Source organism: Anoplopoma fimbria, chromosome 19, assembly GCF_027596085.1.
Source record: "Anoplopoma fimbria isolate UVic2021 breed Golden Eagle Sablefish chromosome 19, Afim_UVic_2022, whole genome shotgun sequence".
Lineage (NCBI taxonomy): Eukaryota > Metazoa > Chordata > Actinopteri > Perciformes > Anoplopomatidae > Anoplopoma > Anoplopoma fimbria.
This window is the reverse complement of record NC_072467.1, coordinates 1,334,483-1,347,069: the sequence shown is the minus strand read 5'-3', so window position 1 is coordinate 1,347,069 and position 12,587 is coordinate 1,334,483. Positions and strand designations below refer to the sequence as shown.

General features: G+C 35.8%; 2 protein-coding genes across 3 annotated transcripts; both read right to left on the bottom strand.

Annotated features, from left to right (window-relative positions):
* Positions 1–485: 485 nt before the first annotated feature.
* idh3a (isocitrate dehydrogenase (NAD(+)) 3 catalytic subunit alpha) lies at positions 486–5,872 on the bottom strand. 2 transcript variants are annotated; one of them, XM_054620135.1, is made up of 12 exons: positions 5,783–5,872; positions 5,394–5,459; positions 4,596–4,658; positions 4,415–4,498; positions 4,107–4,221; positions 3,809–3,996; positions 3,452–3,585; positions 3,254–3,356; positions 3,058–3,122; positions 2,381–2,465; positions 1,468–1,620; positions 486–1,379 (listed from the first exon to the last, which is right to left on the bottom strand). In XM_054620135.1, exons 1-12 carry the CDS (start codon positions 5,807–5,809, stop codon positions 1,296–1,298), a joined length of 1,167 nt encoding a protein of 388 aa, XP_054476110.1. In that variant the 5' UTR covers positions 5,810–5,872; the 3' UTR covers positions 486–1,295. The 2 variants fall into 2 exon arrangements, with proteins under 2 accessions (XP_054476110.1, XP_054476111.1); XM_054620136.1 differs by lacking the exon at positions 5,394–5,459 and having other exon boundaries at positions 5,783–5,859.
* Positions 5,873–6,572: 700 nt separating this feature from the next.
* lrrc61 (leucine rich repeat containing 61) lies at positions 6,573–10,627 on the bottom strand. The gene is made up of 9 exons (XM_054620407.1): positions 10,443–10,627; positions 8,793–8,888; positions 8,565–8,711; positions 8,383–8,443; positions 8,085–8,170; positions 7,733–7,798; positions 7,577–7,645; positions 7,342–7,467; positions 6,573–7,221 (listed from the first exon to the last, which is right to left on the bottom strand). Exons 1-9 carry the CDS (start codon positions 10,468–10,470, stop codon positions 7,115–7,117), a joined length of 786 nt encoding a protein of 261 aa, XP_054476382.1. The 5' UTR covers positions 10,471–10,627; the 3' UTR covers positions 6,573–7,114.
* Positions 10,628–12,587: the final 1,960 nt, after the last annotated feature.

Below are 12,587 nucleotides of genomic sequence, written 5' to 3'. Positions count from 1 at the left end.
CCTCTAATGCCCAACACATACAGAAGCGGACTATTCTAAGAAATAACTTATCTGTTTCTGAAGGAGAGCTGGGTACATTTAGCAGAACCTGGATTAATAGACAATGTTATGTACTAAATAGATTATGATTTATGTATTCAAAGCCATACAAATGTAAGGACTGCAGCAAACTATTGCTCATTATATTGTTGTCTTGTTTCAGGTCCCACAATGAAGCTCCGTCGCCCGTTTGTGTTGGAGATGTACCACAAGGTCATAGAGAGCCTCCATTAAGAATAGTATCACGTTCCTAAAGAAATGTATGTTGGTATGAAAATCACGTCACATTTCTCATCTTTCTTGTGGGCATGCATGGAATTGAATTATCACTGGCTCTAATGTTAAAAATGCATAAATTACATAGGAACCATATTTCATTTATATTGAAGAATACTGAGAACTTCACAAAGTCACACCATTTTGATACATCTTCACTTAGGCAGAAATATTTATTTTTAATTCATATTCATTTCTGGTGAACAATTTATTTTTTACTGCTTTTACATCATACCAGTTACTTGTATGGCAGGATTTTTGTAAATAATATGTAGTAATCAGTATATGGTTTATACCAATTTGGATTAAAACTTGTGTTAGACATAACTTCCGCTACGAATCTAATCACACGAGTCATCGTCACAGCAGCTGTGATGGCTGTCTGATGGATGACTCCCACAAGTAAATTGCATAACACTCAATAAAATGTCTGGCATTTCTGATGTGTTTTTAATATTGATTTTTCTTCATACATTCATTATATTTGTAGCAAGAAAAACAGTATGACATGAAGAATAAAGTGCAAAACATCTGCAAGTTTCATAATAGAGATTACTATAACCGACTATGTTTACACATTTTTTTCATAATTTAAATGTGAAATATATCCACAAAATCATTGAAGGGTTTAAATTGTTGACTTTTAGAGTGTTTCATGGAAGTTACGGATTTGGGTCTTTTATGTCCAAATAACAGTGTTAATTACATAAGACAATAGCTGACATTCAGACAATAAATAGACAATATTCACCACAGATTAAATAGTTCAGGAATAAAATGCATATCACATATACAGTAACTGTTGCTCAAGAGACAAGAATAAAAAAAACATTCTGAATTTTCTAATCCCAGAATCTATCTCTGCTAAATGACTGTAATGTAATGTAATGTGTTCTTTTTAAATACATATCATGGTTTAAAATGTGCAGATACAGCTTGACATGAAACAAAGTGACCCTTACAAATAACTTGTGGTCTTATTAAACCAGTTCCTGCACTCGTTGACATATTGCTGCTGTGAATTCTGAGCACTTTGAGTTTCCTCCCAGGTCTTTGGTTAGAACCTTGAAGACAGATGATAAAATCATTACAAACCAAAATGAAAACATACAACCAAAATAGCATTTCTTTGTTTCTTGAAAAGTAGATTACCTTTTTGTCTCGAATGACATCAAAGCAGGCAGTCTCAATCTTCTGGGCGTGGCCATGCAGGCCCATGTGCCGTAGCATCATGACTGCACTGAGCAGCAGGGCGGTGGGGTTGGCCATGTCTTTTCCTGCTATATCTGGGGCAGTTCCATGAACCTGACAGGAGAAATTGATCACAATTTATCATCATGGTTCAGATTTCTGAAAAGATAACATGAAGAAGCCAAACTTTGATGGGCCAAAACTAACTCCAGGGCACAAAAAGGAGGTCTGCACATTCAAAATGGTTTATTTCTCTTGTAAGGAGACATTTTAATCTGTATGATTCTCCGCAGGTTAATGTGAAAGAGAGAACAGGCCTCTCTTGTAAAGGTAGCAATCAGCCCAGATCACGATCACCTGCTGGTCCTCATCAACAGGAAAAATATACTATACTGTGGCTATAACAGTACTCACAAACACAGAAACACCAGGAAAACACCAACAATATATATGTCTAAAGAATACAATGTTAAATATGACAGAACCTGAAAAGACGTAGTGATGTGGTATATTTTATTGCCCTGCTGTTTGCTGACCAGTAGGTAATAGTGATCTGGGTTAGTTACTATCGCTACTACTAGAAAGGCCTGTTTTCTATTTCATGTTTGCCTGATGAAGATCTTTGCAGAACAAGAGAAGGATAAATAAACCCTTTAGAACCATTTGGAACTGTGTGCAGGCCTCCGCCGTGACCTACAGTTATGTTTTCTGCACTGCACATGAGTATATTTGCCAGGATGTGAACACACTTAGTCTCTCCTTAACTAACTCATCCTACACCATGACCTTCTACTGTTTAACTTGTACATTGATCATCACTGTGCGGGAAACAAAACAAAAAAAGTCTGACGAATGGGAATCACAAAGAACATACCGACTCAAATATGGCTACACCATTGGCACCGATATTTCCACTAGGAGTCACTCCAAGACCTCCAATTAGTCCAGCACAAAGATCACTGTAATGGTAAACACACACACAGTTACCTTTAGATTTATTCTCGTGCATTAACATTGACCCTGCTAATTAGATTTAATGTACATACCAAGCACATCGTTTGCAAGTGATGCAGATATTGTCAGTGCAATTTTTTTAATACTCAGCATCGCTACAAATCTGTCTTGTCTACAAAAGGTTTTCTGAACAGTACAGTATGTACAGTATTTAGTTCAGATTTCAACTGATTTGTCTTTTTTTGATACATTAAATCCCTGAAATGCTAAATTATTTTAGGTCTGGTAAGCCTAAGGATACTTTGAGTTTTTTGTAATTGTTGGAATATTTCTGGTTGAATCCACACAGTCTGTACTACTTTCTTGGTTTCAACTTATTTCTAAGTGTACATTAAAACAAGATGAAATAACTTACAATAGTGTGTAAATGCATGTTCGTGAATAGATAATTTGCTGCATGTTTACTGTATCTGCCGTCTGAACAATTAAATATATTTGTAATTATATGCTTTTTGGTCCATTTCATTGAGGAACAAAATAATGGAGAAAATAATACTTATCAGTATTACAAGTGCACTGTGTAAGAGGTTTACTTACCTCAAGATGTCTCCATACAAATTTGGCATCACTAACACATCAAACTGTGTGGGATCCTGCACCATCTATAAGAGCATGTATAAACCATGCAACTATTAATTAATAAGCAAAACCCTCCAACAAAATATTTAATTATATCCATTTATAACATTAAAACACACAAAACCAATTCATTAAAAAAGTTATTGGGACTTACATTAAGGCACACAGTATCCAAGTACATCTCAGTGAATTTCACATCTTTGTGCTTTTCAGCAGCCTCTCTGCATTTTCGTAGGAAAAGGCCATCAGACATGCGCCTATAAAAATGTGAAGAGAGGACAACCATTTAATTTATGCAAACAGCTTTAAAATGACAAATTACTTCAAGTAATTTGTACTGATTACAACTTACATAATATTGGCCTTATGAACAGCAGTAACACTGGCCCTCTGATTATTTTTGGCATATTCAAAAGCATACTCTGCGATGCGTTGGCTGGCTTGCTCTGTAATGAGCTTAATACTCTGTACAACTCCATCAACAATCTGAAAAATATACAAATCCATGAGACATTCAGGTAAAATATGTAAAGTATAACTGGTGTTTGAGATATTTAAAAAACAAAAATTATAACGGTTCAATTCTTTATCAAAATATAATATCAAAAGGTGTCTTCACAGGGGAAGCAAAAGAAGATGACGAGATAGAATGTTGTAACTGAAAACAATGGGACAACTAAACAAGTTATGGGTTGTTATAGGGTCTCACCAAATGTTCAATCCCACTGTATTCTCCCTCAGTGTTCTCCCTGATTGTGACCAGGTTCACATCCACGTACGGGGTATCATAGCCCTGAATGGACACACAGGGGCGCACATTGGCATAGAGGTCAAAGGTTTTCCTCAGCAGGAGGTTCATAGAGGGATGGCCAGCAGCTATTGGTGTCTTCAAAGGACCTGTAGATTGTTAAGAAATTCAATATTATTTACTACCAATGTGTCATGTTTGTAATGAACAGTGCTCTTGTAGTTTCTTTAAGTAATTATACGCCTATTAAACAAGTTACCTTTTAGGCCAATTTTGTTCCTGTCCATTGATTCTTTGGCATCAGGAGGGATCATCCACTTGCCACCAGGTGCTTGGATGGCTGTAACATTTCTCTCCTCCCACTGAATAGGTGCCTATGTATATATATCAAAATATCTAGATTAGTTTACATTATGCAGCTTTTTTCCCAGACATTAATAGTTTTTCTGATTTGTCTCTTGAGTATTAGTGCGGGAGTAATGCAAATATAGTGTTATCTATCGCAACCTAAAACATAATTTGATGGTTAATGTTCCTGGTGAACAATGACGTTCATCTCGTACTTACATTAGCTACTTCAAATATCTTCATGACAGCAGTGGAGATCTCTGGACCAATTCCATCCCCAGGGATTAAGGTAACAGTATGAATCTGTGAGGCAGAAGAAAGACACGTAACATTCAACGCAAAAAGTTACATCAAAGATCTTGAAGATTTTTTTGTGTGGCATTGAAGGAAAGATACATACCCCACGCATGAACGTCCTGGGTTGTGGAGTCTCTTTCTTCAACGCTCCAACCACTCGGGACACCTGACAATCAAAATGGCCAAGGTTTGTTCAGGCAAAAATAAAACACTACCCCCAACACCAGTCCCCTAAAAAAAGAACAAAAGTACTCAAGAATTGTTACACTTACAGTACCAGTCAAAAGTTTGGACACACCTTCTCATTCAATGGTTTTTCTTTATTTTCTATTGTAGATTAATATTGAAGACATCCAAACTATGAAGGAACACATATGGAATTATGTGTCAAACAAACAAATGCTCAACAAACCAGAATTTTAGATTCTTCAAAGTAGTTGAATGAGAAGGTGTGTCCAAACTTTTGACTGGTACTGTATGTTTTATAGAAAAGACTACTTGATCTGGATAACTATTCCCCTTTTGGACCAAAAGGTACATAATAACTATTGTTTACCAATGCTTGGTCACTGTAGTACAACACACATATCTGAACATGAAAGCAGTACAATTATATGACAAGCAGGACTTTAGTGCAATTTGGAAAGGTCCTTCTGGAAGATCCAATTTACAGTCAGAGTTGTTAGTTATTGAATAGCATGTTCACTGTATTGAAAAGGCAATTTTCTGTTGTCATGTTGGGTATAAGTGACTATCAACAAACTAAGCATCATCACCTAAAGAGGGTCATTTAGATCCCCTATAGGAAAAGCGAGGCAGGAGGTGGCCCTTAGCTCTGAAACACAGCTTACAGTGTTGATACGTCACGTTATGCTGAACCATAGTGCTTAACTTAACTTACTTCCTGAGCCTTGATTTTATCCTTGCCATTGAGCGACAAACCCCACTGTTTTAGTAGATTAAGAATCTGTAGATAAGGGACATGTCATTGACATCTGTTGAGCAATCAGCTGGACACTAACTAGGACAACAATACATGACAAAAACAAGACATTTCTGCTAGCTACCCTTGTAGTAGAAATGCTAGCTAACTAGCCAGCGAGCTAAGCAGCAGTCAACTATCAGGTTGCTATAGTAACGTTAGCGTGTAGCTAAGCTAGCTGGGTGTGTAGGTAACCTCAGCGTTAGTCTCTGCTGTGTTAGCGGCAGTAGGTTCATCTCAACACAATGTCACAAGTTTGGTGTAATACTTGAAATACTATTTATGTATTTCCCCCCCACCGTACATACCGCTGACCTCCACGCCATCCCTGCCATCTTCAGCTAGCCAAGGTCGATGCAGCAGACAGCACTTGTCAAGATCACCGCAGTACAAAGCGGATTTCCGGTCGGGACGATTTCCCCCACCAAAATAAAACGTAATTAAATAAATCCACGCATTAGTTAACCTACTGATTCTTGACAGTTTAAATGTTATACACGCGTTTAATAATGTATTATATCATACTGACCATTTTTACACTTAGTGCAACTTTAAAGACCTCATGCTCTTAATTTGGAAATATTCCGGAATATGCAATGACATTAAGGGAAATAAGTTTTATAATATTACACTATGAAAGAACTAAATGCGACCTTATGAAGGGAAAAAGCGTAATTGTGGTCATAACAGGGCTTTTTTTTCTGTCTGTACATATAATATTTCAGTTATTGTGGATTTTTTACTGTTTTTATTGCTTATTTATACTTGTTTTTTATTTTTATCTTGTTTTCTTACTATGTCTCTTGTTTGCACTATACCCTATGCTACTGTAATCCTGTAAATGTCCCCGCTGCGGGACTAATAAAAGATTATCTTATTTTATCTTATCTTATTTTAAGAAGTATGGGTCCGACTAGAAGGGACTACGACTAGAACAGACAGTTTTGCCGGACCACCACCAGGTGGCGCTACTGGACTGCTTCTCAGAGTCCACATCACATCATTAATACGTGTTTGCTTTGGCTGTGGATGTACAAACATAAATACTATGCACGTACAGTACCAGTTGTAGATATGATTAAAACAAATCAGAGATTTGAAGCACAACTTTATAAGCATTGTATTTTCCACAAGGTGGTTCCACACATCATACACTTTATGATATAAAACATGTAGAAACAGCTGAAACAATCATTCAATCACTTTTTTTGCAAAAGTTCACCTTACAAAGAAAGCATACAGCATGGGAGACATTTACTCCAAAAATTATCCAGCAATGCGAAATGGAAAAAAAGCTCGATTTCTACGTATAGAAATTCTTAGCAGCATATCTCTCAGCATAAATGCAGGCTACAACATGGTACAAAATGCACACTGTGCAAGTAAATACATCTCTGAACCAAACTGAAGGGTTTCAGTATGGATAAAGGTTTTCAAACCACTTACATGTATCCTTCGATACATAATGCATAGGATGAGATAGAATTTCAACAAATGCCTCACACTGCAACACAAAGCACGTGTCTGGCAATGATACTTATCAAGCATTTGGATAAAGTTTAGTAATTTGTAAAACCTACAGTACATTAGCCATGGTATATCATACAACAAGAACACGAATGTGTCTAAAATAGCCCAACTCAGATAGCATACTGCTTTGGCTGCTTCTTCAGGCTCATAGATCTTTCAGTTTGAGAAATTACATGAGTAGCTCTGTTGTTGAGGAGTCTGCATTCATGAAGAACATCTGGAGAAAAAAGAAGTGTAGGGAAAGTATTATATAGGATACCACAGTGGAAACACAATATAGTTGAGTTGACTAACTGTAGATTAAAGGCAACACTTTTCTCTGCAGAAAACCTCTTACCATTAAACTGTTTGTAGGCCTCTTCAATAATGGCATTATTTGATCTTTTTATCTCCCAGTAATTATCCTCCACCCATGGTTTGCAATCTGGATGTTCAACAAGCTGTCCGTTCTTGTATAAACCGGCTAGACATTCATAGAAAGAAAAACAGAACAACTGAATTTAGACTGCTGAATGGAGTGTAATAATAAGTCAACAGTCACGATACAGTCACACACTTATTGACGAACATACCTTTGATGGTCTCATCAATATCTTTGCATAACTGGTACAATTCACTCCCACGTCCGACCACTCTTTCGCCTACAGTTTAGAAACAGATAAAAAAAATGTAACTGAGTCTAAGAGATAACCTTTTTGCAAGAGACTAAAAGAAGAAAATAATCTTACCATCCAGCACCTTGATGTTGGGGAACATCTCAAGAACTATGTTTCTGTATGATGAGTTCCTGCACACTGTGCACAGAGAAAACCACTGTGAGTTCCTTATCAAGATATTCCATTAATTATCAAGATATTCCATTAATTATCAAGATATTCCATTAATTATCAAGATATTCCATTAATTATCAAGATATTCCATTAATCATCAAGATATTCCATTAATTATCAAGATATTCCATTAATCATCAAGATATTCCATTAATTATCAAGATATTCCATTAATTATCAAGATATTCCATTAATTATCAATATATTCCATTCATAGGGTTGTTTGCAAATAAATTCACAAAGAACTTACCTGGATTAGTATAATTGTAAGTGTTGTCTTTAAGACGTATATTTTCTAGCTTTCTCAAAGGTTGAAGGCTGTGTAGGCTCTCAATGCTGTTGAAAAACAACAGATGAGAGATGATTTTACACAACAGATTCAAGATGCTGTACTTCGAAATAGAATTACTGGGAGCAAAATATTATTATGTTTAACAGCAATGACACATTACATTTTGTATAAAATGTAAATAATATTGTAATGAGTGACATATTCATAATCTTTTTTATCAAGTGTAAACATTTGGCCAATGGTCGTATTGTGATACCTTGATATGATATTACCAGCCAAGTTTAAGTGCTGTAAACTCTCACAACTGCGCAGGGGCTCTGAAAGCACAAAAACAATAACATTGAATTAAAAAAATTCTATTCTATTCATGACAGAGATTTCGATGATAAGTGAACATACAGCATGCAACTAAAGAATACTTTGCTCTTGAAATCTTACCTAAATTGGAAATCCTGTTGGCAGACAAACCGAGTACAGAAAGAAGCCGAAGAGATGCTAGAGGAGCCAAATTTGTGATGTTATTTCCAGAGAGGTCCAGTTTCTCTAAATTCACACACTCCCCAATGCATCCAAGATCATGTATTCCTGTAAGACACACAACTAATTAGTATAAACAATAATGCAATTTTGAAGGCTTTAATATTAGATACATTAATTCAATCTTACCAAGACCTCTCAATTTGAGGAACAGTATTGACTCCAAATCAAATTCTCCCGTACGTGACTTGAGCAGCACAGCAGTTATCTTCTCACAGTCTGCATCTGAAAAGAGTCAGAGAAACAAGACTGCAGCACAAAAAACCACATTCACGTTTCTATTATTATATAGGCCACAAAAACGCAGTGTCCCTTAGCTGTGAGTCAGCGCTGCAAAAGCAGCATGCTGGAAGCAATGTGTCTGCTCGGTTTACGGTGGAACAATCAAAACAACCCATGAAATCAGTCTCTAAATAGTGAATACCGATTCAGGCAGACCGTGGATTTCATTATCTGGCAGCACGCTGTTCCTCTGCCAGCTCCACAGAGAGATGACACACAAACAGGCAGATGTGCTGTTTGTGTGTGTGATGGCATGAGCTTGACATTCGCATTCATGAATACCAACAGAGGAAGTTATATTTGGTTTAATTTCCTCAGGCAGAATCAGTCCCTAACTCCTAACTACACATGAATTCTCTTTCATGAGCCTGAACAAATGAAGCACTGACTCCCTGACAGGTTGACCGTAAATAATGATGCTGGGGTCTTTTTTTTAATTTATTTTTTATGCAGCCTCTTTTAAATTGGTTTAGAGCAGAGAGGTTAATACACAAGGAAAAGCAGGACTGGTTTGGACTTACTGTATTCGTATCAGTTCGCTGCACTTATTGAATTTGTATTTGTTTACTGCACTTATCCTATTCGTATTAGTTTGTTGCACTTATTGTTTGTTGCACTTATTATATTCGTATTAGTCTGTTGCACTTATTGTTCTCGTAGTAATTTGCCTCTGCACTATACTTTTGCTCTGGTTTATGCTTTAAGATGCTTGTTTAAGAAAGGAGATGCACTTATGACTTCTGGTGACTAGTAGTTCTCTTGAATACCTATGTTGAATACACTTATTATAAGTCTCTTTGGATAAAAGCGTCTGCTAAATGACTGTAATGTAATGTAATGATTTTGTTTGTGCTGGAGAACACTTGCAGAAAACATCTAAATATGCACTTTTAAGGCGTCTATACTGTGCAATAATGACACCTATGCACACTTTATATTATGGATTATGACTTTGTTTCCTGTTATATATTGAGATTTGCATCACCTCAGGTTGTAAGAATTTACTGAATATGCAAATGAAAGCACCGAACAGACAGGGTACTTTAACCCCGCTGCAAGAAGAGGGAAACAGTGTTGTGTTGGACAACTAGGGCCATGAAACATCCCCCAAAACTCATGCACACAAAAGGTGACTAGCTTAGCTTAGCTTAGCTTGGCACCATTGACACCAGTAGCTGCTCTGTTCATGGACTGGGTGATGTCATGGGGATGATTCAGCCGGATGAGAGTGGGTGTTGTTAGTTAATGACATGCTAATTGTTCATTCTTTCCCCCTCCTCCTCTGATGATGATGACACACGTGAAATGTTATGTTAGCTACATTGTAGCTGAAGCCGCAGCTAGCTAGGTTAGCACAACACGGCTAGCGGCTAGCAGCTAGCTAGGTTAGCACAACGCGGCTAGCTAGGTTAGCACAACGCGGCTAGCTAGGTTAGCGGCTAGCTAGGCTAGCAGCTAGCTAGGCGACGTAGCAACAAGCTATCCGTCACAACTCACCTTGCTCTTTATCCCGCTTTGAGTCCATCGCGGGGCAACTTTGCTACTTTGAAAGCCACCTTTTAGCAATTAAAAAATGGTGGTTTTCCTAATCAACGCAATGGCAGAGGTTGTTTTGGGGGGTGAACTGTGAAAACTGGCATCTGTGCTGCAATAACACAGGTGTGTTAAACGGACTGAGGCTCTGCACCGGGTCAAAGGGAGACTGGGCTCAGTTCTTGCAGCATTTGTTACATGTTGTGTCTGTGCAACAGGTTCGTGGTTAATTCAAAGTGTTGCTGTGTACAGTACCAGTCAGAAGTTTGGACACACCTTCTCCTTCAACTACTTTGAAGAATCTAAAATATAAAACATATTCTGGTTTGTTTACCACATAATTCCACATGTGTTCCTTCATAGTTTGGATGTCTTCAATATTAATCTACAATGTAGAAGGTGTGTCCAAACTTTTGACTGGTACTGTATATATATATAAATAAATATATATATATATATATATATAAAGATATATATATATACAGTACCAGTCAAAAGTTTGGACACACCTTCTCATTCAACTACTTTGAAGAATCTAAAATATAAAACCTGTTAACATTTTATTGACTTAATTAACTGTTATCTAATATTATTTATTATTATTATATTATTTCCTAAAACTAAGGCATAAATGGTGTTAAAGGAATATCGTTTTTACAATTATTTAATTATGTATTTGTATGGACAAAAGTAGTCAAATGCTAACAAGTACCAGAAAGTTTGGACACACCTTCTCCTGCAATGGTTTTTCTTTGTAGATTGTTCTAAAATAAGGAAAATATTCTGTGTTTTTTTTACTTTTAGGTACTGTAACCAAGTACTTCACAAGTATATTTGAGATACTTCTTCTTAATTAGTTTTAAGTATTTCCACAAAAATCTGCTTTTAAGAGGGAAATAAATATTTATCTTTTTAAATACAGTACCAGTCAAAAGTTTGGACACACCTTCTCATTCAACTACTTTGAAGAATCTAAAATATAAAACATATTCTGGTTTGTTGAGCATTTGTTTGTTTAACATATAATTCCTTATGTGTTCCTTCATAGTTTGGATGTCTTCAATATTAATCTACAATGTAGAAAAAAATAAAAATAAAGAAAAACCATTGAATGAGAAGGTGTGTCCAAACTTTTGACTGGTACTTATATATATAAAATAAATAAAATGTGTATTTTCAGGTTTGTATATATAAATATTAAATATATATAAATATGTAACTTTGTTTATTTACTCAGTACCAGTCAAAAGTTTGGACACACCTTCTCATTCAACTACTTTGAAGAATCTGGTACTGTATTTAAAAAAATAAATATTAAATATTTCCCTATTAAAAGCAGATTTTTGTAAATATATTAAAACTAATTAAATGAAAGAAGTATCTCAAATATGTACTTGTGTACAGTACCAGTCAAAAGTTTGGACACACCTTCTCATTCAACTACTTTGAAGAATCTAAAATATAAAACATATTCTGGTTTGTTGAGCATTTGTTTGTTTACCACATAATTCCTTATGTGTTCCTTCATAGTTTGGATGTCTTCAATATTAATCTACAATGTAGAAAAAAATTTAAATAAAGAAAAACCATTGAATGAGAAGGTGTGTCCAAACTTTTGACTGGTACTGTACACAACAGTGAGAAATCATTAGGCAATGGGTTTTTGGTCACGTTATTCAATTCTGAATACAATTAACTCAAATCAAAAGGAAAGAACATGAATTGGTATGCAAAGCCTAATCCAATCATCAGTAAAATAATCCATGTAAATGTGCTGTTCTGATATGAGTTCATTTGTTTTGGAATAAAAGGAGATGACGAATGTGGAAAATTGGGTTAATGGAAAGTGTGTGGTCAGACATCCTTTCAGGTTTGTGTTAGTGCCTATACACATTACCAGTGATGTGATGTAACTTTGTTTATTTACTCAGTTTGAGTATTCTACTAGGCTACATTTTAGGTGTAAAACTCATAGGCCAGTACAGTTATTTAGGATCATGTGACATCTAAAGTTACCTAAAGCCTACTTTGCAGGTGAAGAACGTATAAACAACATATATAAACACAACAGAATAATAGTAAAAATATTGAAAACAACAATAGTAAAAA